Source organism: Anopheles nili, chromosome 2 (genome assembly GCF_943737925.1).
Source record: "Anopheles nili chromosome 2, idAnoNiliSN_F5_01, whole genome shotgun sequence".
Lineage (NCBI taxonomy): Eukaryota > Metazoa > Arthropoda > Insecta > Diptera > Culicidae > Anopheles > Anopheles nili.
The window spans coordinates 27,469,222-27,494,848 of record NC_071291.1 but is presented as its reverse complement, the minus strand read 5'-3'; the positions used below and the strand labels follow the sequence as shown (position 1 = coordinate 27,494,848).

The 25,627-nt window shown below is 43.5% G+C and overlaps 5 protein-coding genes across 8 annotated transcripts; 2 read left to right on the top strand and 3 right to left on the bottom strand.

Annotated features, from left to right (window-relative positions):
• Positions 1-15: 15 nt before the first annotated feature.
• Positions 16-3,989, bottom strand: LOC128731373 (uncharacterized). The gene is made up of 4 exons (XM_053824488.1): positions 1,297-3,989; positions 1,131-1,233; positions 781-1,052; positions 16-716 (listed from the first exon to the last, which is right to left on the bottom strand). Exons 1-4 carry the CDS (start codon positions 3,987-3,989, stop codon positions 614-616), a joined length of 3,171 nt encoding a protein of 1,056 aa, XP_053680463.1. The 3' UTR covers positions 16-613.
• A 1,513-nt stretch (positions 3,990-5,502) lies between these two features.
• Positions 5,503-8,998, top strand: LOC128720637 (NADPH-dependent diflavin oxidoreductase 1). The gene is made up of 3 exons (XM_053814319.1): positions 5,503-6,334; positions 8,015-8,502; positions 8,570-8,998. The coding sequence occupies exons 1-3, from the start codon at positions 5,503-5,505 to the stop codon at positions 8,996-8,998; spliced, it is 1,749 nt and encodes a 582-aa protein (XP_053670294.1).
• On the bottom strand, positions 6,782-7,724 carry LOC128730958 (U3 small nucleolar ribonucleoprotein protein IMP4). 2 transcript variants are annotated; one of them, XM_053824051.1, is made up of 2 exons: positions 7,538-7,724; positions 6,782-7,498 (listed from the first exon to the last, which is right to left on the bottom strand). In XM_053824051.1, exons 1-2 carry the CDS (start codon positions 7,722-7,724, stop codon positions 6,783-6,785), a joined length of 903 nt encoding a protein of 300 aa, XP_053680026.1. In that variant the 3' UTR covers position 6,782. The 2 variants fall into 2 exon arrangements, with proteins under 2 accessions (XP_053680026.1, XP_053680025.1); XM_053824050.1 differs by having other exon boundaries at positions 6,782-7,724.
• A 114-nt stretch (positions 8,999-9,112) lies between the features above and the next one.
• LOC128720104 (THO complex subunit 3) lies at positions 9,113-10,140 on the bottom strand. The gene is made up of 2 exons (XM_053813750.1): positions 9,952-10,140; positions 9,113-9,892 (listed from the first exon to the last, which is right to left on the bottom strand). The coding sequence occupies exons 1-2, from the start codon at positions 10,138-10,140 to the stop codon at positions 9,113-9,115; spliced, it is 969 nt and encodes a 322-aa protein (XP_053669725.1).
• Positions 10,141-13,010: 2,870 nt separating this feature from the next.
• Positions 13,011-20,290, top strand: LOC128721379 (equilibrative nucleoside transporter 1). 3 transcript variants are annotated; one of them, XM_053815126.1, is made up of 7 exons: positions 13,011-13,146; positions 15,107-15,217; positions 17,460-17,590; positions 17,677-17,816; positions 17,900-18,045; positions 18,130-18,362; positions 18,451-20,290. In XM_053815126.1, exons 1-7 carry the CDS (start codon positions 13,062-13,064, stop codon positions 19,087-19,089), a joined length of 1,485 nt encoding a protein of 494 aa, XP_053671101.1. In that variant the 5' UTR covers positions 13,011-13,061; the 3' UTR covers positions 19,090-20,290. The 3 variants fall into 3 exon arrangements, with proteins under 3 accessions (XP_053671101.1, XP_053671103.1, XP_053671102.1); XM_053815128.1 differs by having other exon boundaries at positions 13,062-13,143; XM_053815127.1 differs by having other exon boundaries at positions 13,062-13,147; positions 15,096-15,217.
• The last annotated feature ends 5,337 nt before the right edge of the window (positions 20,291-25,627 follow it).

Here is a 25,627-nt window from a genome sequence, read left to right as displayed (position 1 = left end):
ATTGTAGATGAGTAGTTCATTTTATTTAATTGGTTACATATACATATATATATATATACGTCTATATGCGTTGCCTTATACGTAAACTAATGTTTCAACTGCCAATTTGTTTTACTTTGCAGTAATCGAAAGGGTAAGTTGACATCGACACATATCGAAAGCAGTCGTACGACACACTTTATGAAACAAATATTTAATTTCAATTAATTCCCATATGCTGTTTCGTGTTCTGTCGCAATAATTTGCAATTCAAACTACCGAACCATGCCATTATCGGATTCTTTGATCGGGTTTGTACTGAAACTGTGTTTGATGTCAAATCTATCGGCGATACGAATTAAAACCTTGTTAAAAAATGATATATCCAGATCCTACTAACCACTGGCGAATACTTCTGCAGTTATTCCGATGGGACAGAGTATTTAGAGATTTGTAGACTCGTACTACTACACCAAATTTAGGCGCACGTGCCTTTTAGCATGATACGCATGTTAGCAATAGGTTCAGCTATTTTGCTGAGAAGGCAGAGAAGGATTGGCTGAAGTGGAGTATGAGTGAGTTGGAGATTTTCTACTCTCTTGGACCTTGGTAAATATTGAATGGTCTCGATCGTTTAGTTTCTTCGAAAACGTCGCTTAGAGGAGGCATTCTGCGAAGATGTCTGCTGATTCTGCCCAGCATAGATGTTGTTGAGAAAATCGTCTAGGTTTGGTTCGCTGTAATACGAAACAAAAAATGAATCGATCGAAATGATAATTATCTAGATTATGTGAGACCCACTTTGCAGCTGCTTCCTTACGGGAGCGTCCAAGCTGTTCCTTATCCTGCGGTTGACCTTGCTGTTGTTGCGGTTGCTGCTGCTGCTGTTGTTGTTGCTGGGAGCTGCTTCCAAGTACGATGCGATACTGTACGATATGCGAGTTGGGTTGCAGATGCGATAGAGCACCCTTTTGGCAGTTGGCCCATTCCGTTATGTCGTAAACATTGCCCTCCATCATCGCAAGATACTTCCAACGTAAACCGAGGAAACTTGTTTCAGCCCAAATATCTCCCTGAAATTTGAATACAAGCACGAGAGATAACGTGTACCTTTAGCCAACAGCACTGTCAACATTTTGCATAAGCTTTACCTCTCGAGCCGGGTGACGGATTTTGCATGAGCTGCATTCCCTAGCGGCGTAATGCGCTCGTCCAGTGGGTTTGCGCGGATGCCGTAGACAGCAACTGCTGCATCTATTGTGAGCAAAGGATTACGTTATAGAGATAAAGCCTGTTTCGTCTTCTAATTCACCTTACCTAATAGTATTGGCAGCTTCCGATATTTTTGTGTGCAGTTGCGTTAGTAAATCATTTATTTCTGACCACGCTTTTTCCGCGTTGAGCGCCTCAGCGAGACTCTGATCGTATTCTTTGCGGCTTTCCGGCTCACCAATCAGTTCGAACGAGCGCTGCAGTACTTTGAACGCTTCCTCAGCACCCGGTTGTTTGTTCTTGTCCGGGTGTACCAGAACGGCGATCTTTTTGTAGTGCTTTCTTATCTGTTCCTGCGAACAGTCCGGGCTCACGCCTAGAATACTATACGCATCTTTACCCTTGCAATTGAGCAACGAGGACATGGCTTCATCCGCCGTCGATGGTAGTCGGCCGTCCCGATAATGGCTAGTTTTCGACTCCGGCGTATCTAATGGCGTTTGTCTGCGGCAGCGCCTCCAAAACGCCCACCTTGAGTCTTTCGCAAAGCGATTATCAAACGATTGACATAAATCTCGGAACCAAACACCCGGACGGCCAGAGTTTTTGCTGAAATCTTGTCGCATGGTGCACACATGTTGCCAGCAATACTGATAACCGGACAATAAGTAATCCCAGGCCAACCGTACACTTAGATAAACGACATCGCTTACCAGCGACCACAGCCAGTTTAATGCTAGAACATTAAACTCGACCCATTTGAAAAGTAGTTTCTCCAAAAACGCGTATTTTTGATTCTTGCGCGATCGGACTGACCGCTTGCTACCTGCTGGACTATTGACTGACTTATCCAGCTGCTTACCAGAGGAACGAGGCCCAACACTGCGTGCGCCCTTTCGGTGCACTGCAGACGTACGTGATGGGTTAATTTTTTCAAAATGTGTTACATTCGAACTACCAGTGTTTTTCTTCACATTGTACACAAATGGAAGTTCCTCGCTGCCACCACCATCGTTGGCTGGCTTATTCTGCTGGTCGGTAATGTCTGATCCGACACTGTCTTGTTCGTATTCCTCTGAATCATAGTCATCGAAATCCTCTCCACGTTCCTCTTCGGTTTCATCGTTTATCATTGCCGCAGTGCTGTCTCGGTTCTGCAGTCCTGCATTTTCCTCTGGCTCATCATCCAAGGCTTGGCCAAATGGAGCTTTCTTGCACACCATATTGCCATCAGCTCCTTCCGGACCAGCCCGGAAAATTTTATCCTTTTTCAAACCAGATTTATCCGATTTGCGCCCCTTTTCCTGTCCAGTTTTAATGGCTGTGTCGATACTCACATCCATTTTGATACTTCCATCCGTTAAAACGGGAGAAATAGATCCAGTACCAGAACCGTTCGATCGATCTCCCTTTTTCGATGATCCATCGACAATGCGATCCTTCTGGTATGAATTATTCCCAGTTGATTTACGTTCAAGCCCACTGTTGGAGCGTTTATTTTCCCGTTTCGATTTCGTGCCACCGTTAGAGCCATTTGCCAATGATGATTTTGTGCCTGCCGTTGCAGGAAGCACGTTACCAAGCTCTCCATTTATCATCGTAGTAGACATTGCGTTAGAAACGTTTGCAACGGAACCTGAACCGGAAGGTACATTTTTGCTCAGCACATCAGAGTAGGACATTCGCATCGGTTTTACCTCGGCCACAATGCGTTGTTTTTTGTTCACGTTCTGATCAAGTTTTGCAGAATTATCATCGTTCTGTTGGTTGTAAACTGCGGCAGCCGATGGGCTCGAAACGTTCACGTTCTTGTTTGCCAGAATAACGCCCGGTGAGCTTGGGGATGAAACGTTCGCTTGCGATATATTACCGGCCATGGTTGGTGGGACAGGATTTATGACGGCCTTTTGGGTGCTTGCCTTGGTTGGAGACACGGAGCTTATGCTATTTTCCTTTCTGGGGCTTGATGAGTGCATTGAAACATCGTTCACCATGCTGGCTGGTCCGTTTCCGTACGTTCCGGAAATAGTTGGGGCCCAATTCCCAACCAGCTGACTGATTAATGAACTAGCCGAAGTGCTGCTGTTTCCATTTTCCATCGTAGGAGTAGATTGAACCGGAGCAGAATGTACCGCATGAGTTACAACCGGCTGTGCAGCTGCTAATGGCGTCGAAGAGAATTGATGTTGCGACTGCTGCGATTGATGCTGCGACAGCTGTTGTTGTTGTGTTTCTTGTGGTTGTGCCATTCGTTGTTGTTGTTGTTGCTGATGATGCTGCTGCTGAGAATTATGCAATGTAAACCCAAACCCGGGAGCAGCCAACACAAAGCTATTGTTGTTTGAAAACAGCTCATATCCTTGTTTGTCCTGTGCAGAGGGGGTTTGAAGGGTTTCTTCTTGCGGGCAAGCCATCCCGGTGACCATGCCAGTCAATGTGGACTGGTGTTGTGGCGTTTGATACACCAGTTTTATAGGTTGACCGTACGGATCGGTGTACTCCTCATTCATTTGTTGGTGCGTTCCGTGTAGCATGGAAAATCCGTTACCGGTATTGCCAAAGGTATCTACCATACCCGCACCATTATGATAAAAAGGAGCCGCCGATGGCTGCACTACCGGCACGGCCGAAACGGCGTACGAAAGATGCTGCGGATGGGGAAGCAGCTGCGGCACCGGTTGCTGCAACAGCGGCTGATGAAGTTGCTGTTGGTGTTGTGCGTGCGCGTACAGATGCGGTGGCGGATGTTGGTTTGCTTGCCAAAAGTTTTCATTGCCATCACGTGAATTATTAGACATTTTGTTTCAACTCTGATACAATTCCCAGAAAAGAAATTGATGTAGGAATTACAAAAGATTATCACACTACCACCGACAGCTAGATAGTTGATGTGGAACTTTTAGGACATGTCCATGCGTTTCTTTGCCAACCAGCCATACGCTACTTCAAACAGTTCAAAACCTTCCAAAACACGACGAAGAACGGTTGCAAGCGAGTGCGGAACGTTTTTAACCGACGTAATAACAAGTCGCAAACCCCAAAGCACGCTAAAATCGAAGCACAATGTGAAAATGATTTATCGAAACTACTTTTGTGGCCCACAATATTTTAGGAAGAATATTCTTATTTTACGCATGCAATGTCAAACTGTCTTCCTGTCAATTGGCAAGCTTGTTGACAGATCAAACAAAAGAACCGCTACCGGTTCGGAATATTTAAAAATTATATAAATATTTTCTATGTTGAACTGCAATAGAAGCGGTCAAATTAATTGTAAGTATCATAATAATTTAAGGTATTTTTCAAGAACTAATCGAAGCTAATTGCATGATTAAGGATAACATTTTAGCAATGTCATCATTGTCAGCACGTGAATGTTTCATCTCTTGAACGACTTTCTAGCTTCAGTTAGAAAATAGGTCTTTTAAAATATATAATCGCATTGTAAATAGATGTAGATCTTTCTAGATCCAAGCTAAAAGCCTATCTTCTAAATTCTAAGAGTGTTTAAAGAATCAATGTTTTCTAAGAATTAAAAAGTTTAATTAAAACTCGATTATCCAAAAACCCTGTATGTTTTATAAATGACCTCTTTAATTGATTATATCTGCATATTTTAATCTAAATTCAATCGATTCATTATCTTTAAAATAGAAAACGTAACAAAAATAATTTATTTTCAAGATTTTAAACTTAATATCGTTCTGCAATTTAGCGCTTTCTTCCTCAGCCCAGATTATACACTGTTGCTGCTGAAATGCTGGCGTGACTTTAAAATTGCATTGAGTTGCATTGTTGTATAATGTTCAAAAAGTGAATTGTGAAACCTAATAAAGACTAATAATTTTACAGAACAAAAAACAACAGTTTTTCTTATCAATTTCCAAAGTTCTCTTAAATTTCTCGTAAACCTTTATAGCGGACTAGGAAGCTTCCGTGCAGGTTCGGATTTATAGTGACATCAAGTGTCAGCATATTTGAGTAAAATGTCTATTATAGCCTTCCAGCCACTTGATTCGGATAAATCTTTACCCTCTTTACATTGAAAATGATTAAAGCTTCTTGAAATATGATTTTTGTGGATTTGATAGTGTATGATGCAAACAATTTGCCTGGCACATGCCTTAGCATTTTGAACCATGGCCGTCAAATTGATCAGCTGTTCTGTGTTGATATGATTCGTGCAGGATCATGGTTCGACGACCTAGTGGATTGCTCCGACGTAAACAACCGGTTGCACAAGAAACTTGAACGTGTTCACTAGTGCAGGGTGCTGTGTTGTGTTCACCGCTAATTTCCACTGAACGCACGATGTTGGATCGCAAACTAACAATTCTGTACGGGAGTCAGTCGGGAACGGCGCAAGATTTGGCAGAGCAGATATGGCGCGAATCGAAGATGTACCACTTCCGAGGGCATGTATTGCCGATGGACGAATACGACGTATCTCAGCTGATCAGTGAACGGGCCGTAGTGTGTGTATGCTCCACTTACGGCCAGGGCGAAGAGCCAGACAACATGAAACGGTTCTGGAAGTTTCTGTTAAGAAAAAGTTTACCTAGTGATTCTCTGGGTCAAGTGCACTTTGCCGTACTAGGTCTCGGGGATTCTCGCTATCCGAAGTTTAATTTTGTAGCCAAAAAGCTGCATAAACGGCTGCAGCAGCTCGGTGGTACGCCGCTTATATCGATAGGCCTGTGCGATGATCAACACGATCTGGGTTATGGAGCCGTGTTTTTGCCTTGGGTCAACCAGCTGTGGGAACAGTTGGCCAAAGTAGCGCCACTGCCAGCCGGGCAACATAAGCTACTCGAAAGTCCCCGAGAGTATCGCTGGAAGGTGAATATCGTAAATACGGATCAACGTGACGCGGACGACATAGATTTGTACGCCAACGTTCAAATGCCGAACGGGTTTCAGACGATAGTTCTGGAGAACCGACGTACGACGGCTGTCGATCATTTCCAAGACGTTCGAATGATAACGTTCGAAAAAAAGTGCATCCCATGGAGTTCGGGTGATGTGCTCTACGTAAGGCCGTACAATTCCGCCGAAAATGTTAACGAATTGTTCGATATATTCCATCAACTCGAGTTGGTGCTCGACAAGGATACGATTATCGAACTGAAAGCAATCGATTCTGGTAAGTAATATTTTCACTGCTGCATTTTCATTAATATTTTCATGCGCTGCTGTAAATGTAATGTAAATGTTTACTTGAACCTGGTTAGATAAGATAATGGGGAACAATGGAAAGAAGCACTGCATTATTGCAATCAGATGCTGCGCCTTTCGTTTTGTAGATTTTAACAAATCTGATACCATACATTGTACGGTGTGGAACGAACAATTGTATTTTAAACAAATCCGGTTCCTACACCTACCTAGCGAACGTGAGCTGGTCAAAGGCAAAAATTGGAACCTCTCGTGGTTGGGCAGAAGTAGTCAATCAACTCGCGGTATTTTACCTTTCTGACGTTAATGATTTGATCATTAGCTTTGGAAAAAGTTCATAAAAAATTAAAAAAATTATATTTATGTTTTTTTATTGCACCATACATAAATGTGACAATGTAATGTAATCCAAGCATCTATGACGGTGTTTCGTTATCTTCTTGCCAACCGTCGTCATCTGACAGGAACCGTCTTTTGGCGGCTGTGTTCATGTATGGCCGGTATACCCATTCTGTATCGGCTGCGTCGAGTTCGTCCATGGTTCCCAACTTGATCTGGTAAAGCATCAGCTGAAAGCGAGGACCACATTCCGTTAGCTCTAACTGTTTGTCCACCATTCGATAGGTGTGATGCCGGAAACTGATGAAATCGTCGTGGTTGGCGAACGTCATGACGCGTTTCGAATCTTCCTTGGGTACGGGAAACAGAAACCGCAGAATAGACATGGTCCGTTCAGCGAGTTTCGTCTTAAAGTTGTGAAAGATTAGGTGGGGTTTCTGTTCACTCATTGTACCGATTTCCGGAATGTCATGACGCATAACGATGCCAGACATGCTGAAACTTGCCGTCGGGCCGTACGGCAAATGGCAGATGGTGAGGTTATCCGGCACTCCTCGGTGCTCATGTACCACGATGAAGTCAGTCACATTGTTAGCACGGCAGGCGTGTATGATTTGCTTCATTTCAAAATTTCCGCGGTTCATTCTTTGTGCATTAGGAAAGATTAGCCTTAACTCCTTCACAAACTGCTTCAATCGGCTCGATGGATCGCGCGATGTCGTGATCATGATCTTTGGATCTTCACAACCAGCGTAGCGGTATTCATCGTCCTTTGAGTCGGCCGTATTTGCGCCTCCACTTTCACCACTGATTTCAGCTGCTCGCTTGGGACCTTCGTCAGTCCACTTGAGTTTTTCTTGCAGATCCAGTGCATCCTTTTTTAGATCTCCGTGTATTGGTATATGCTCTTCGAGCGACCGTTTTATTCGTTCCTTTTTCTCCTGAATTATTTTATGTTTGCTTTCTACTGCCTTTCTGTAGAGGTATTCTCGTCGTAGACGAGCCTGACGACGGAGCATTTTGTTTAAAAATGAACCTTAGGGAAGTATTTAACAATCCAAGCGAGCAAAACGTGAAATTTACAATAACACAGCTTTATACAAAACATGCACGTTTTCTACCAAGCAACAACTGTCATTTCTATGAGCGCATGTTGCCGCTGTATAAAACTGTTAGTGCAATTCTTACAGCTTACACGTGGAAATCGTACCCAAGTCAACCGCCTGGAGGACAGAAGCATTTATGTATATTTAGAATATTATACACTTTACTGACATCGTTACGAATATTTTTTTTATTTCTATTTTAGAAATGCCTGTTCCGTCTATTCTAAACAAACCATTACCGTTGATTGCTATTGCCGAGCAATTCTGGGACCTAACGGCTATTCCCCGTGCCAGAGCTTTTGCTGTGCTAGCTAAAACTTGTCCCAATGAGTTGGAACGAGAAAAGTTGATCGAATTCAGCCAGTTTGAAGGGCAAGAAGAGCTCTTTGCGTATGCTAATCGTCCTAGAAGAACGATACTAGAAGTACTGCAGGATTTTCCCCATGCTGCGAAAAACCTCACTCCAGAAGCGCTGTTCGAGTTGTTCCAGCCAATTAAACCGAGAGCATTTTCGATCGCTTCGGCCGTTGAGAGTGGGAAATTGCAAATTCTTGTTGCTGTAATAGAGTACAAGACGAAGCTTAGCGTACCACGGCGCGGTTTGTGTTCCCATTGGTTGAAAAAGCTGACCCCAGGAGAAATGGTACACGCTTGGGTGCGAAAAAGTACATTCCAGCTTCCTTTGGATAACGTAAGTTCACTCAAATTTTTCCTTTAAAACTCTTATTGATAGTAGGATGTTTTTTAACTCTCCATAGAAAATACCGCTCGTCATGATTGGTCCGGGAACAGGATTGGCTCCGTTTCGTGGTATTCTTCAAGAAAGGGAGCTCTCTGAAACACCAAACTCTGCACCGCTGGTTCTGTTCTTTGGGTGCCGTAGTTCCACTGCAGATTTCCATTGCGAAGAGGACCTCAAACGTATGGAGCAGAGTGGCATGTTGCAATTGTTCTGTGCTTTTTCCCGTGACCAACCTGACAAAGTTTACGTGCAACATCTAATCCGGAAGGAAGATATGTTGTTGAAGAAGCTCTTAGTGGATAACGGTGGGTATGTGCTGATTTCGGGCAGTTCAAAAAATATGCCTCAGGCTGTAAAGGAAGCTTTGATAGAAGCTATCGGAGATGCGCAGTACATTGAAGAGATGATTAAATTAAATCGGTACCAAGAAGAAACTTGGGCATGAGACTGTAACATAGCGTTGCGGAATGCTAATTCTATTCTTTGTTGAGAAAAATGAAAATTTTGAAAGAGTTCTTGCAATTACCTATTGAATATTATTCTGATGTACAATTAATTTTTATTCTGTAAATCCCCATACTTTTAAACTGCCGGCATCTCGTCGCCTATCGTTGGCGTCTTTATCATCGCACGCATAAGCCAAAATGTACTGTTTTGGATGCCAGGCAACTGTAAACGTGGCGGCATCAACGGATATGTCGGCTACCTTCTCGCCTGTTTCGGTGTCTCCGATATCAATTAGCAAATCTTCACTTGCCGAAGCCAATAACTTGCCATCGTGGCTGAAAGAGATCGTACGCACCGGCCAATCAAGTCGTGAAAACACCCGCAAGCACGCCAGCTCTTCTGCGTCCCAAAGCGAAACTAGCGCGTCGGCGGAACCGGTTGCGAAATATTTGCCCGTCGGATCAAACTCAATGCAAATGCAGGTGCTCGGATGTGCCTTGAGCACTTGCTGTAACTCGAGGTTCGGGTAGTTTAGTATGTGTACACATCCCTGCCCATTGGTCAGGAAAAAGAGATCGCTCCCGTTACTCCATGCGATTTCGTTTACTTCGAAGCTGAACTGCTCCTCGGCTCGAATTTTGTGCGTACGAGTATCGATGAACGTTACAAGATCCTCCTTATTGCCGACGGCGATTGTGTGCCCATCTGGCGACCAGGTTATGTTAATGTTTTCCCCTTTGGTGTTGATGAATGTGGCACATTTACCCACTCGTACGTCCCAAATGCGCACGGTTTTATCGCCGCTGGCCGTGCTCAACAAGTCGGGCATCGAAGCGTGCCAGCAGAGTTGATCGACCGATCCGGTATGTCCGCGGTAAGTGTTCTCTTTGTTCTGTAATATATGTATGATTATTTTGCTGCTCTATGAAGATAATCTTTCGCCTACATTACCAATCGATCCCGATCCAGTGTGAATACTGCCACCGTCTTATCAAATGAGCCGGACGCTAACCGGCGTCCATCGCAGTTCCAACCAACCGAGTGTACCTTCGCTGTGTGCGCCTTTGAAGCTTCTCTGGTTTTGTTGTGCCCTTTGAAGTATTCCTGTAATTCTTCAAGTTGTGTTTTGCTGCTCACCATTGTAAATAACTTAGAATATAATCGTTTGCAAAACCAAAACTTATTTACTGGAAAAACAGCGCGTATCTTCAGTATGTTTTGTTTACTGTCAAGTTATTAACTTGACGGTTTCATCGTTTTAGTACATTTTTTTTGTTTTACAATTTAGTACTAATCGGCTGCCTGCCTACCGTGGCATCCTTTTGCAATTTGAAATCTAATTATGAACACTTGATAAATTTAAAACAAAATGGTCAAATTTCAACTTAATGTACCAACAAAAAACTCAATTTATTTTAGATCGTATAATCAATTTTTGAAACGTTGAATTTGATTCCATAATAAGAATGCAACTAGGAAGAAAAAACTTCATGCTGTTATCTGTAAGAATCGAGTCCGGTGTGCATACTCCTGAAGAGGCAAATTGTCAAAAAATCTCTTCTATCCCTTAGTTTGCCTGACTGTAACTATGGTTGTCAAAATAAGTGGCTGTTTACGTGAAATGCATTTGTACGCACCGTAAAAGAAATAGTGATTTAAGTTAAATTAAAACATCATATCGCATGGTCATCAGAGCCGCCGGCGTGCTGGCCACGTGACTGTTTTCTGAGTGCTGATTCGCCCCGGAACATCATTAAACTGCCGGGTTCATTAGAAAGGTAGGTAGACGAAGCGGTATCGGCTTGCTTGTGCGTCTTTCTGTTCTCCGGTTTTTTGGACGACATGGTATTGATTTTAGCGTGTGTAATGAAATCGCCGATGAAAGTGTTTTCTCCCATCTGTTAGATCGATGTTCAACAGGCAAGGAGTAATGTGAAAATAAACGACAAAGCGATAATCTAAATATCAGTGGTTACAGAACAGGGCACGAACATTCCATTGCGCGAAAGGATGACAAATTATTGTGAACGCTGAATATAGTGTGACTCGTTGGAAGAATGCGGTCTGCATCCGAAAACACAGAATATTTTCCGCCCGATGTTGTTGGATAAACATCTAACCGTAAAACATAGGGTCGATCATCAAACCCGCCTCCTATGGCGGAAGACGTCAAATGTAGAGGCGGATTTCTAAAAATAAGCCCACGAACATTGGCCTACCGAATCGATTCTTGTCGAAATGTTCACTAGCTGACATGTGGCCCGGTCGCTGTTTCCGGTTAGATTCAACGCTTACTCATTCGCTTCAACAGCACCAGTACGTTCCTTTCACCCCATTCCACGTGCATAAGTTACACAATCTATTATCTGGTTACGGAGAAATCCAGATAACGTAGTGCATGTGGTTTGAGCACAAACCGCATGTGGCAGCATAGTGTGTTGCATTCATGCATTGGATTGCACATCAGTGAGAGCAAAAATCAGTACGTAGCCGCTTAAAACGCGCAGAGCAGCTGTTAAAACAGACCTGACTATATTGTGAAGAGTGTTACTCGTAACGCTGTCGTGGGCAAATGTGCAAATATATGCGTCACCCTCTTTCTAAGATTCAGTTCCGCTTAATTGGTCGTTCACGTGTTTGGATTATTGGCAGTTAATAGCTTTACATGCCGGCACGTTTAGCTCATTTCGCGCCAAATATATCCTTCGCACGTTAAAGATATTCTAGGTTAAATTTTGGATAAGGTTTTCGGTGAACACGCGGCATGTTTTTCCCACGTTCTTTTGGCCGGTACTTTACATGCGATCAACAATCGTTTAAGTCGCCATAACAATTAAATTTGCATCGCGATCCTGTTGTGCAATATTGGCTGTTGGCGATGTGTCTCAATTGCATTTAATTTGTGTCGTAATTGATCGAATAAATTACGACGATTACGCTGTTGCTCCAGCCGGTCGGCACGGGTCCAAACCTCCCACGTTGCCACAAATTGCGCTATAGATTGGGTCTGCTTAGAATCATGGATCTTGCAGACCGGCAAATTTTCAACAGACAAAAGATTGAGCACACGCACTGTAGTCAAAGACTCACTGCAGGTGGCAATCTTATATCTCGTAGCCTAAGTGATAGCCTCTTCCATTGTGCTGCGGCGTTATCAGGCGATCCTGCGGCAGCGGTTCGTTCGAAATGTTGCATGTTACACATTCCAGTAGTGTACCGACCGTTCTACGAGTGAGTGATCATAAGTGAAGAATCCGGCAAACAAACGCATCCGTGGCTGTCTTGACCCGAGTTGAATTACGACCCGCTGATGGCATTTTTGGGAGCATAAAATTGGGAACCCACCGCTCTTTCGAACGAAACTCTCTACCGTGTGGGTTTGGTTTCAATTGATAAGACCATCGGCCTTCGTTTCGTCAAGCAACACGGTCAACTGTTTCTAGGTACCGCATCATGGAGGAATTTGTAAAAGAAGGGAACCATTAATAATGTTTGATTGGCCGGCGAGATAGGCCTCAGTCATTATCAGGGCGCTGCTGCGACGTCATTGATTGTATCTCCTCTAGTACCTTTTTATATCAACTTTGCTCTTCGTTTTTTACAGATTAAAGCGGTAGCAGCTGTAGCGGCGAACAGTTCAAACCAGAAAACATGACAGTTTTGCTTCACCAGAACCCGTTGAAGTAATCTAGTTTGCTTAAGTGCGCTGGAAACGAGTGTATCGGCAAGGTTGGACCGGTTCGTTGTCTGAGGAGTTCGCGCACACTCGACATAATTCGCGGCCACGTGTTTGTAACTGATATGATGTTTTAAGCCGCAAAACACGCAAATCTTGCATAATTCCAATCGGGCAGCTCAAATGACGGCACGCCTGGTTACCGGAACGCGCACCAGCGAATTGTACCAGCGCAGCTAGAGGCATCCTTTTGGCGGGTTTGTTGTGCCGTTAGTTACTGGTTCGGTTGGATGGCAACTAGGCTGAGCCGGAACGGATAAGATATAGCGTGCAGGCAGGAACGGGCGATAACATCAACGGGGACGGTACGTTTTCTAACTACGAGATGGCATCATACGATAGTCAAAACCTTCTCCCCGGCGGCGGACGGATGAATGGAGCGAACATTAGCGTTGTTAGCAGCAGAGGCGGTAAGTATTCGGTGTGAATTATTAAAGCTAGAATTTTTAGCTCGTGAGGATGAGGTAAACAAACAAATCGGGTTGGCACGTCTCCCAATCGGAGACGATGCTTGATGGAACTATTTCTGCTGGCGACCGTGTGCATCGAAGTTGCTCGCTTCTGTTGATGTTACGCGTGAAGGGCGTCCAAACAAATCGAATCACTAATTTTAAATTGTTACGTAATCGTAACCTGCTATTCTAGTCGCAACGCAGATTTTGAGAGGAAATAATTCAATGTAATCGCTATCGTAATCAAAGCTTAACCATCCATCAATCGTTCCAAACCATCCATCGAACCTCATGAGGAAGAATCCAGATCGATTCTTTAAGCTATCAGTTTAACAAGTATGTTTAACCCACAAGTCGCATGATAGGGCTTGGATCAATAGTACTGATTAACACTTGAATTGTTTGAGTTAGTCCCGTTTCAAGGCTTTAATCGATTGACTAGTTTCAAAAACGGTCACATGTGTCCTTGATTTGTCTTTTAGACCACATGAAGCTATTGTTACGGTATGCAAGAACCCGTGGCGCAGTTTACGACATGAATAATGTTTATGTATGCATGAAACCATTTCGGTGCAAATGATAACAGTATCGACCGTTATAAGCATCCTTATCAACTTTCATTGGCTGATTTCAGTTAAAGTATGATAACAAGTTAGACGATGCGAAGCCCACCACACAGTACAAGGCGTTATCTGCAGCGGGAGCACTCTGATTGATTGATTCAAGTGGACCACCATGCATAATAACGCAAGCAGCATCGCATAATAATGTCCCCTTCTTTTGCTCCTCTCTACATAATTGGTTCATAAATTGATTTCACCGGCTTCCGAGCGTCCTCGGATCCTCGAGATCCCTGGGTTGATCAAAGGAAATTCCTATCGCCACATTCCGGTTGCTGGGCTACTACACACGCATTCCTATCCAATTGATCTATAGCCCATCCATCCAACTGACCATCTACTGTGGTTCGAGAAAGTCTTGCCGCGTCCGCTCGGTGAGGCAGAAAGAATGACCAACAACAACAAAAACGCGAGCAGAAAGATCTGATGCGCGTGACGATAAAAATAGATCAACTCTATAAACTGCCCCATTCTTTATTCATATCAACCGTTGGGGTTGGCAGGTTGGGCAGACGCGTTCGCGCCCTCGCTCGGCACTATTGGCACGGTTCGCGCGATCGTCTCACGCGCCTCGGTGGTAAATCCGGCCGGTTGCGATACGAAACACGACAGCACTTGATCATGGCGTGAAAAATTGCCCCGTGGTCGCCAATGACGAGCGTTATTTATTGTCCGTCCGGACCGATTAAAAGTGTCTGAGATTTACCCCAATGCAACCGCCATCACCCAGTCCTGAGGTGTAGGGTCCGTTGCACTCCGCACCAAGGAAGGGCTGGGCGTTTTTAGCATCGAATCGCAAGTGAAGACAGCTTGATGACGATCCGCGCGCATCATCACAGACGTCTGATGCACAATGGAACAATTAGCGATAGGGGCGATGCGAAGAAAGGAATAGCAGCTCCCGTTCGCCCACATGGTTAAACGCGTGTAAGCGTACTGTTTATTTTAAAACAACTCATCATGAGAGGTCCTGCGCTAACCTTCTAACGTGCCCTACGATCGTTGACGTGATCGTCAGTGTTATGCAAGAATAAGCGTTTGATTGAATGTGGGGCAAATATTATTTCATAGCTCTCATCGCCCGTCTATCAGACACGCGACCTGCGGTTCGAAATGCCGCTCGTGTTGCTTTATGTACCACGTGACTTACGGTTGCAAATGATTGGTTTCTTCGAAACGTATGACGGCGTAGTCGTAGTCGAGCTAAGTGAGACAAAGATCGCTAAGACAAAAGCATTAGTTGATTACGAATGGGGCTTTTTTTTAAATATGTTTTGTTTTTCTTTTTCTTCTTCCAGGCTCCAATAATGAAACCGAAAAGGCACCCTTCTTGGAAAAAACCGAACCAGTGCGGCTCACGCCGGCTTGGGAAGAGAACAACCTTCCAAATGACGAGCTCAATTTCAAAGGTGCGTATGCAGACTCGGGAATGTTGTCGAAGCGAACGAAAAAAAAACCCCAACAACAGCAGTTTTTTTTGGGTTTTTCGGCTGTCCCGGTCGAAACATATCAGTACGAATTTTTTAAAACCATCACCTCTTTACCATTTCCCTCGGAATGTGTGGCGTTCTTCTTTGAAACATTTGTTAATGTGCCATCGCAATATATACATGCGCTTACGGTGTCAGCAAAAAGGTCTGATGCACTTCGCGCATGTTGTGCTATCACGTAGCAAATTAAGACTCTCGGGCGCCCCCCTGGGGTGTGTTTCGGTGGTGCACGATCGGAAGGCATAATTTATGGGTCTGCCCAATCCGCCCAGCAGCGAATTCGCGATGAACAACAAATGCTTGGGCTTGGTTGCAGTAAAAGCTTTTTGAAAAAATCACGCATCGCGGTCGAATAGCCGGCTAGCGAGGGACAGTATCATTTTCGAGGAGCTAGCATAAATAATAAACGACAACAAAGCTCAGCTCAAAGGTAAATGCTTACATTTGGCGTTTAGACTGCGTTTTGCTTCAGCGGCAGGGTCACCCAACGAGGGGCCTCTTGGAAGCCGGCAGCAGGTAGAGCAAGAAAACTGGTAGCGTGGTTTGTTTTTAATACACTTATCAAACACGTGCGCCGAAAATAACTCGCTGAAATATCACGCTATAGTAACGTTGCCTTAGCTGTTGAAGTAACCACTTAGCAATCGAAAAATTGTTTCGTTGCTCATTACTCCCATCAACAGTTCGCTAAATTTACTCTGCTTTTTGCTGCTAGAGCCATGAAAAAATATATATATTTCTTATAATTTCCGAGTTATATTTCGGAAGATTCGTTTCATATAAAATGTGAAATTGAAGTACAAAATAATATTTTCGCAGTTCGCTTCGTGATCGTTTCGGATAAATTTAAAAACCCTCTTTCTCGAAACACGCCCATCGGCAATACAGCTCTGTCGCTTCTCATAAATAATGCGTATTTTGGTCGGTTTTTCTTGTTCATATTTTTCACATATTTCTTCCCCATTTCCTCCTTTTATCTTTTCCTCTGCTACAGCTGTGCAGTGTGTGTTTTCATTAATTTTTATTCCAATACCCATGCACATGCACTCAATTCCTGTTTTGGTGATGCAATTTCGCTTTGATAGAGGTATTTAATCGATCGATCATTGGCTCGATATATGCGAAGAAGAAATGTACGTGCGCTGCTGATGTTTTCTAGTTGTTTTGTATGACTATTTTTTTTTTGGTGAATTCAATTCACGTATTATATTTATCAAACAACACTTCGACAATGAATTAGTTGTTCTTCAAAAGTTACTTTAATATACATACAAGAATGTATTTTATGCACGATATAGTAGAAAATCCCATAGTGCTTTTTATGTGTATCGCAATGCTAGAACATCTGAGGAAACAAATTCCATCAGTTCCCGTTGCTGGATCACTGGGTGGATTCCCGTCCAAAGGGCATAATTTCCTTGAATTTTTCCCGCAGCGCATGCCACACTGCAAAGCCCTGCATTCGATGAGCGTCTTCGCGAAGGGACGGAAAGATAACTACAGCGGAAGGGACTGGTGCGTTCAACACGCAATCTTCAGCTCCTTCTTTGCTGCTGGCAGCGGTCCTCCATCATGTCCAGGCTTAAACCGCCACCAGGCTCCCCAGCAACAATGGGGCTATAATTTCACATCTTCTCTTCTGTTCCCTTTTTCGATTTTGTTCCCTTCGTCCACTGGCCTTCCGAGTCCGCTCTTTGTCCTGGGTTTCCCTTTTTTGTCCTGTCTCATCCCAGCGGCGACTTGTGGAACTCGTCGATTTTGACCACCATTTCAGTGGCTTCTTTTCGCTTGTCCGGGTCGTTCGTCCTTACGCGAGAACGTACACACGCCACCAAGTTGGTCGCCCGGTTTGTTTCTTCTGATTTCGAGCGCTATCTTCTTACAAACAGAAAAAAACAGTGCATTTTCACCACCTCCGTTGGTATCGTGGTGTTTTCGCTGGGTGACACCAGACCACCCCAAACCGTGACATAGTCTAAGTTGGTCTCTGCTGAGACCCCAGACCCAGCCGGGTTGTTTTAGTGTACAGTGGGGAGACCATTACAACGTTGCCCGTCGACTCTGAAGGGACAAAACAAACGCTTGGCGCGTTCTTGGTGTCGACGCGTGAAAATGTTTTTCACCTTGTACTATCTGCTCACGCGATGGAACCTGCTTCCAGGGTTGACGATGGAGCGTGCCAAGATGGAGTTGAATCCACCGCGGGACAAGCTGCTGCTCGTTTTCCTGACGTTCGCAATCCACGGCGTCGGTACGCTGATGCCGTGGAACATGTTCATCACTGCCAAATCGGTAAGCTTTTTGTGGGTGTGTTGATTTTTCGATCAGTGCTAATGCGCTCTGTGCGCTTTTTTTCTTTTCTTTTTCACAAAAACCAGTACTTTGTAGACTATAAGTTAAGTCAAAACTACACCGGCATCGAGTCGGAGTACGGTACATACTTCCTGTCATCCGTTGGGTTTGCTTCGCAGATTCCTAATCTTTTGTTTAACTGGCTCAATATCTTCATCAATCTGGGGTAAGTAGCGCGCTCGAGCCGAGAAGGATTTGGGGTCCTTAGAACACCGTTTATAGAGTTCAATTCTTTATTTCCCTTTTTAGCGGTAATCTTACGAAGCGCATCGTGTACAGCATCCTTATCGAGGTAATCGTCTTCGTCGTCACCGTCGTGCTGGCCATGATCAACTCCTCGGAGTGGCCCGGTGCGTTCTTCTGGATCACGATGACCACGGTGGTGATATTGAATAGTACGTTTCTCACAAGGCATAGTTTTATCTTTCATAACGACACTCTACTAACCTTTCACCCTTCCATTCTTTTGCGACATTCAGTGGCCGGTGGTATCTACCAGAACACGGTGTACGGTATGGCCGCGAAGCTTCCCTTTAAGTACACCGGTGCGGTAGTACTTGGCTCGAACATCAGCGGCACGTTCGCGTCTATCATCTCGATCCTTAGCTCACAGTTCGCGTCCTCCGTGAGGACGGCGGCAATTTATTACTTCATCACCGCAATGTTTGTGCTACTGCTCTGCTTCGACACCTACTTCGCACTGCCGTTGAATGTAAGACTCAGTCACGGATGCGTACCACGAACATCTATCTATACGAACCGTAAATGCTAATCATACTGCACTTCTAACAATATTCTAGAAATTCTACCGCTATCACGAGCTGCTTAAGGAGAAAGAGATTGAATCGAACCAACGAGCGAATATGGGCGGCCGGCCACCATACTGGACCATCTTCAAGCAGGCTTTCCCGCAGCTGTTTAACGTGTTTTTCGTGTTCTTCATCACGTTATCCGTCTTTCCGGCCGTCCACTCCGACATCAAGCGCTCGGATAGCGATTTCGTCATCGGGGACGAATTGTTCGTAAGTATCTGCTGCTTCCTGACGTTCAACGTGTGCGCCATGCTTGGCAGTTTGCTGACATCCTGGGTGACCTGGCCGAAGCCGAAGTACATGGTATGGCCCGTCGTCCTGCGGGCCGTCTTCCTACCGCTGTTCCTCTTCTGCAACTACCAGCCGCTAAACATCTCGCGAGTCCTGCCCGTGTACATCACCAACGATTGGGTGTATTGGGGCATCGCCGTCGTGATGGCGTTCTCATCCGGTTACTTCAGCTCGCTTGGCATGATGTACGCACCGCAGTCGGTCGAGCCGCAGTACGCAATGACGGCCGGTATGTTTGCGGCGGCCATGCTCATCACCGGCATCTTTACCGGTATCCTGTTCTCGATGGTGTTCCCGATGGTGGTGCAGTACAACTTCCTCGAGTGGCTCCACTAGGCCTGGCATTGGGGAATGGGCGTTTATGACGGTTACCTTTCGTAACCGACTCGCGCGTCATTCCCAGCCTTTCTAGATGAAAGGGAAATGTGGACCCAAACAAAATTCTGGCGGGCCTTATCGAGCGCACCCAGGAATGGATGGGTGGAAACGATAGATCAAGGATACGAGTAACGCTGCTCGATCCTCCCAAATCATATCACTTAGGTCTGGTCGAAAGAAATCTGAAACAAATCTCGAAAGTGGCACACAATCTGCCATTACCGGGGGGTATTCGTCTATAGTGGTATCGATTGGCACAAATGTAGCATTTTAGTTCTTTCATGATTGCGCCTTTCTTCGCACGAACGTACACCTCGAACTCTATCATAGCGAACCAGAGATAAATCTGAAACATCTACTTGAGAGAGAGAGAGAGAGATCGAACGATTGATGTACTAATGTTGAGGTGGACGTAAACTTTAGGCTTAGCAAAACTTTTGTTTTGTGTCTATTTGGTTTTGTAGTCTTTTTTTGTTAAATTTACGACTGAGATCGCAAAGTTCTCATAAGACTTCACATAAGAATAAACCATAACATAGTTCCTCCGCAGAGACGGTTCGAATGGTGCTGTTGATACAAAAGGAAGACTTAAATGATCTATGGTCGATCTCCTTTTGATATAGTAGCTCTCCAATGACACATTATTGCTCTTGGACGGCATATCCAAAGATGGGCAAAAAAAAAAACATCATATGAATCAGAGAGGCGCATAAAATAAATTCCAACGCGCAACTACTTGAAAATTAATCAACCTTTCATCAGACCGTATCGCACCGGAGGATCATGTTGTGGCGTGTAACAGATTTCAAATCTACTTCTTCAGAGCTTTGCCGATTGGCTATACTATTTTCAAAGTTATTTTGATTAGCTAAGGTGCATTAATTTAGTATGTAAAATGGAGGACAACCTTAATCCTCAATGGTTTGATTTCATATGATATTGTTATAAGGGTAATTTAGCGTAAAATGATTCAAATATTTATCACCTTTAAAAAGCGACAGAAACCGACGGTGACCAAGCAGATTAACGGAAATATCACCTCTTACTGCGAAAAGGTGGTGTTTTGAAACTCCACTAATTAAATCAGAAATGCGGTCACGAATGAGTTATATTGAACGTACGAATAATCGTAAATAATAAGAAAGATACCTAAACCGTTTCCAAACTGCATCCATATGATTTAAGTTCAGATCTCAATGAACAAAGTTTCTTAAATTAAACAGAAAAGCCAAAAATAGCCACTTTTATTGCGCCTTGTTGCAGGCAACCGACAACAACACGTTGCTCGGGACTCAACAACCGGTTGTAAGGCGGCGCATTTGTTTTATATGTTAAATTATAGTCACTTCAGTGCCGGGAATTTCATTTTTAGGTAAAATCATTAACATATACTTTCTCACAAACACAGAACTGAGAATCGAAAAAGAAAAAACGCGTAAATTTGAGTTCCTCATCGAGTTTTCACAATGAAAAAGCTTTATCAATCATTCGACTGACGATTAGGAATAAGTTTTTTTTTCGCTTTGGTTTCATATTTTATACAGGTTTTTTTTCTACTCAATCAATGCGTGTAGCAACTAATTAAAAATCAACGAAATAATTTTACATTTTCCTGCATCCAACCTTAGTTGGTTAGGAGTGTTTGGATTTTGTGCTTATTTAAAGTACGTTCAGATTTCTTTACTTTACGATTCAACGAAAGAGTGTTCTTATTTAACATAGTAAAGCGGTTTTAAAGTTTGGTTTTCGCGTAAATGTAATTTTTATTTCCGTAAGTCTTTAGAAAATTAAGCTATACTATTTGTAGCATCTGAAGCTCAAATGAACAGGGTTTGTTTCTCATTTTCTTTCAATAGTGTAAAGCCAATCTGAATCCACGCAAATAAAAAAAGCAAAAAAATAAATAGCAAAAGGAAAATGGCGCAAATAAGCAAAGCAAGGGATTTCATCTATAAGACACTTCACTCTATTCGGGCGAAATACTAAGGTTACAAAAAGTAGCTTCAGGTATTTTAATAATAATCCGTAACATTTATATTTCGCATTCGTCCGTTTCGCCAGCCAGCGGTTCGGAGTAGAAAAAGTAAAACAAATCTTAACACACAACTGAATATCTCGTACGTTGAGAGGAGGATACTGGAGCGTTATCGATAGTTGAAAACTAATCAAAATCACATCGTTTGTCCCCTCATTGATAGGCATAGTTTTATAAAGCAACTTGTTAAGCGTAACAAAGCGAATTCAGCGAATATATCTATATATATATCTAGCACCGATGGTGCCGGGGGAGCAAGATAAAACAAAACTCGTATTTAACATAACACTAATAACCGGAGCAAGTTGGGAAGCATACTTGTTAGCGTCAGCATATTATACATTAGCGCGTATACTTGTTCGAAATATGGGACAACTTTATTCCACCACACGACGGGGGTTATAATGTTACATTTATACAATATACAGTACATTTACCGCATCTGAAGCATGCTAACTAGGACGAGTGCCAGAACCAGCAGTTCAATGGGAATTAGATAGGGTGACGGACAAGGATATTAAACCGCAATTCGTTTATGGAGCAATAATGGCGACAACTGGTACCTAGAAGTAGCGTCACATGGAGGATAGTTATTGCATATATTCTAAAAAAAACAACGTAGCTCCGATCATGCCCCAAGTGGCTCACTCATGACGATCGCATTTCGAAGAAATCAAGCAAAGGGTCTTGCCTTTGCCGGTGTAGTGTACCCCTCTACTCACAGCAGCCACCTTCGCTTGCTTCGATGCCGTTTTTCGTCCCTAGCAACTGCAGCGACCAAATCTGAAATTAAATAACCACGGCTCACCTCTCTCTCTCTATGAGCTATTTTTTTCGCAATACCTACCCATCGCTAGGCCAATGACAGTTTATACGGCAGCCAGTTACAGGTTTACTTACTTCTCTACGATAAACGGACGGCACAATAACTAAACACAACGTTTTTGATAGGATCTAGCATTATTCGGGAGGTTTTTAAGCGGTTCCGCTTCCTCTTTCAGCAAAACGTAGCCAACAATCAACACATTCTTCTCGATACCTCAACCCCGTTTCATAGACTAAACACATCGTCGTACGCAGCGTATAAAATATCTCGGCCACCTTGGATGGATGATCCAGCAACTGCTGTGGAGTTTCTGCCTCGTAGTTGGCTGACCGGACGTCCGCTGGCTGTTATCAAATCATGCAGCTCACTTTTGAGATGTCGCACAGAAGAACGGAAATTTAAAACACAAGACGCATGCGAATGAAAGCGTCTTACGAAACCGAACACCAGCTGCTGCAAACACGACGTGAACCAGGCACAATACAGACGGCGCGGGAGTATTTTCCCCGCCCGAGTGACAATAAGCAACATTTTGCACAACAACAGAAGAGCATATGCAAGCGAATGGATAGGGATTTCGATGCCTTTACCGGGAAAATGTGGACACGACGAACCTCAACCGTGCTCGCGGGAAAAGAAGGGGCTTCCGTTTCGCTTTTCCCATTTTTTCACGCTCCGGCGTTGAAGACATGAGAACTTTCTCCCACTCATACACACCGGAGGGCAGCGAGGAAAGGCGACAATTTCGTAATTGGAGCATAAGTGTGGAGAATTGTTTGAAAATCAGTCAGCTAAAGTAATCGTGCGTAGGTCGAAGGAGGGAAAACTATAACAAGATAGGAAATAGTGCCACAACAGAAGAGGGCGAAGCGAAATCATAGCAGAAAGGAGACGTAATTCAACTCGTTAACGATAGCTTCGAAAAGAAATGATAAGGGCAAAGCTGCGAGAGTAATAATAATATTGTATGGTGTGACAACACACAACGGAACCAATCTTGGCGAAACGCGAACACGGAAACTACACTTGAGCAAATTTTCTACTACTTGAACTCTCATACCTTCCGCTTTTGAACTTTGACATTGCCTACCTAAAGCGTGTTTTTTAAATACACCCCTTTTTTTAGATACAGGGCCCTTAGAATGGACAAAATGATACATGAAACAAATAAACAACCTGTGAGCATAAGAGATTGTAGTTAAAGTACTTTTGAACACACGAAAGAAATACCTATTCCAGTCGGCGATCGTTCCATCGACGTGATAAAACACGATCATCCATCGCGCAATGAAACGCTCACTATCTCTCTTCAACTTCACCGAACGATTCATTTTTGATGCGGCGCTAATCGCCCGATCGTTTCGCCTTCGCCTCTTTTGACGATGAGAAAAATTTTTCAAAAATTGAGCAGCAACCTGCTACCAGTCATGCGACCCTGGTATTGAGATGAAATTTTTGGAGGCTGCATTTGCCGGTTGGCTGCGTACGTGTTTATCAAATTTTTATGGCTAGCCGATTTTATAGCAAACTAATGGCTGAGTACGTTAATACCTGCTTTTTGGCTGCGTCAAAATATACTAGTTTCTCGGTTGCGTGCGGTAGCAACAGCCAGTTCTAGGCTACACACTGTGTTTTGAAACGGACTGCACACTGTGCTTTGAAACTGGCTGCTTTCGCTCGGTTCAGCCAGTGCACAGTGGGCACTCCCATACAAATACCGGAATAAAAGTCTAGCGCAATTATTTACTGAAGAATTTGATTGAAACGTACAAATTCGTACGATTGGAAACGATACATGATCAAATTTGAGTAATTCTCTTAGTTTTTTTTATTATAGTGACGGCCTGGTCGTATTGTTCTTAAACTACGTTATTCATAATACAAAATACAATACATAATATAAAATTCATTCCACAGTTAACAATTCCGAATTTTCGAATTCCAAAAATTAAATTTTACAAATTCTGTGTCTGATGGGCATTTCCTCCCATGAACCGTACGGATTGTACCTTATCCCAAGTGGGCTCGGTTAGTGTATCTAAGCTATTCTGCTGGAATAGCAGAGGACTACTGCTCGTATTTGATCAACCCGTTATTTTCGTATAGTTTTGTGATAAAAAGATGCCCAATGATATGGAGAACAATGGTTTAAATAACAGAAATTAATCGTACACCGTTTGCCGGTTTGTTTTGTATCGAAAAAGGATTTAATGTACGTAGCCGAACATTTTATTATGACCGGCAAAATAATGCGACTGAATTATGACCGGCAAGATAAGACACTCAATAAGATGCTACAGTGTGCGTAAATGCGATCGATAACAAACGATAGTGAACGAGATGGGATGCTGATTATCATGCGCCAGAAAGATCGACGATATGTACGGATAACATTTGGAGGGGAAATTTAGTGTGGTTATCTGGCTGGTACATGCATCCTACTCGACGCATGAACTCTTGTTACTCACGAGCTCAAATTTGTCGCTTTTGGCGTTCAAAATCCGTCGTCGAAATCCTCCCGATCGCAGAATTATCGATAGAATTTTGTGGAATTCACGTGTGCAAAAAACCTCGCGCAACGACGCCAGATTTGGCACTGCTGATAAAAAACGTGCGCCATGGGCTTAAAGATTACTACTTCGGATAACCGGAGCAGCACGTGAGCGCAACAAGGACAAACTACTATATTTTGTACCAGGCGAGCTTAGAAGGCCTGCACTATGGAGTGATGCGTGCTAATTGGACACCGTGTTTGATCAACGCAATATTTTCAAATAGTTTTGTGATAAAAAGATGCCCAATGATATGGAGAACAGTGGTTTAAATAACAGAAATTAATCGTACACCGTTTGCTGCTTTGTTTTGTATCGAAAAAGGATTTAATGTATGTAGCCGGACATTTTATTATGACCGACAAAATACTACGACCGAATTATGACCGGTAAGATAAGACACTCAATAAGATCCTACAGTGTGCGTAGATGCGATCGATAACAAACGAGAGCGAATGAGATGGGATGCTGATTATCATGCGCCAGAAAGATCGACGATATGTACTGATAACATTTGGAGGGGAAATTTAGTGTGGTTATCTGGCTGGTACATGTATCCTCCTCGACGCATGGTCTCTTGTTACTCACGAGATCAAATTTGTCGCTTTTGGCGTTCAAAATCCGTCGTCGAAATCCTCCCAATCGCAGAATTATCGATAGAATTTTGTGGAATCTACGTGTGCAAAAAACCTCGCGCAACGACGCCAGATTTGGCACTGCTGATAAAAAACGTGCGCCATGGGCTTAAAGATTACTATTTCGGATAACCGGAGCAGCACGTGAGCGCAACAAGGACAAACTACTATATTTTGTACCAGGCGTGCTTAGAAGGCCTGCACTATGGAGTGATGCGTGCTAATTGGACACCGTGTTTGACCATCCCGCTATTTCATATAGTTTTGTGATAAAAAGATGCCCAATGATATGGAGAACAGTGGTTTAAATAACAGAAATTAATCGCACACCGTTTGCTGCTTTGTTTTTTATCGAAAAAGGATTTAATGTATGTAGCCGGACATTTTATTATAACCGGCAAAATAATACGACCGAATTATGACCAGCAAAATAAGACGCTCAATAAGA

Bases quoted from the DNA above. Each gene is read 5' to 3' on its own strand.
- LOC128721379 (XM_053815127.1), top strand. From the start codon at position 13,062: ATGGCATCATACGATAGTCAAAACCTTCTCCCCGGCGGCGGACGGATG. The intron at 13,148-15,095 runs TAAGTATTCGGT...TGTTTTTCTTTT, and splicing joins GTTGTTAGCAGCAGAGGCGG to TCTTCTTCCAGGCTCCAATA. The intron at 18,046-18,129 runs GTACGTTTCTCA...TGCGACATTCAG, and splicing joins CACGGTGGTGATATTGAATA to TGGCCGGTGGTATCTACCAG.
- LOC128720104 (XM_053813750.1), bottom strand. From the start codon at position 10,140: ATGGTGAGCAGCAAAACACAACTTGAAGAATTACAGGAATACTTCAAA. The intron at 9,893-9,951 runs GTAATGTAGGCG...CATATATTACAG, and splicing joins CACTGGATCGGGATCGATTG to AACAAAGAGAACACTTACCG.
- LOC128720637 (XM_053814319.1), top strand. From the start codon at position 5,503: ATGTTGGATCGCAAACTAACAATTCTGTACGGGAGTCAGTCGGGAACG. The intron at 6,335-8,014 runs GTAAGTAATATT...TTTCTATTTTAG, and splicing joins ACTGAAAGCAATCGATTCTG to AAATGCCTGTTCCGTCTATT. The intron at 8,503-8,569 runs GTAAGTTCACTC...AACTCTCCATAG, and splicing joins TCCAGCTTCCTTTGGATAAC to AAAATACCGCTCGTCATGAT.
- LOC128731373 (XM_053824488.1), bottom strand. From the start codon at position 3,989: ATGTCTAATAATTCACGTGATGGCAATGAAAACTTTTGGCAAGCAAAC. The intron at 1,234-1,296 runs GTAAGGTGAATT...TGCTCACAATAG, and splicing joins GAAGCTGCCAATACTATTAG to ATGCAGCAGTTGCTGTCTAC. The intron at 1,053-1,130 runs GTAAAGCTTATG...TTCAAATTTCAG, and splicing joins TCCGTCACCCGGCTCGAGAG to GGAGATATTTGGGCTGAAAC.
- LOC128730958 (XM_053824050.1), bottom strand. From the start codon at position 7,724: ATGCTCCGTCGTCAGGCTCGTCTACGACGAGAATACCTCTACAGAAAG.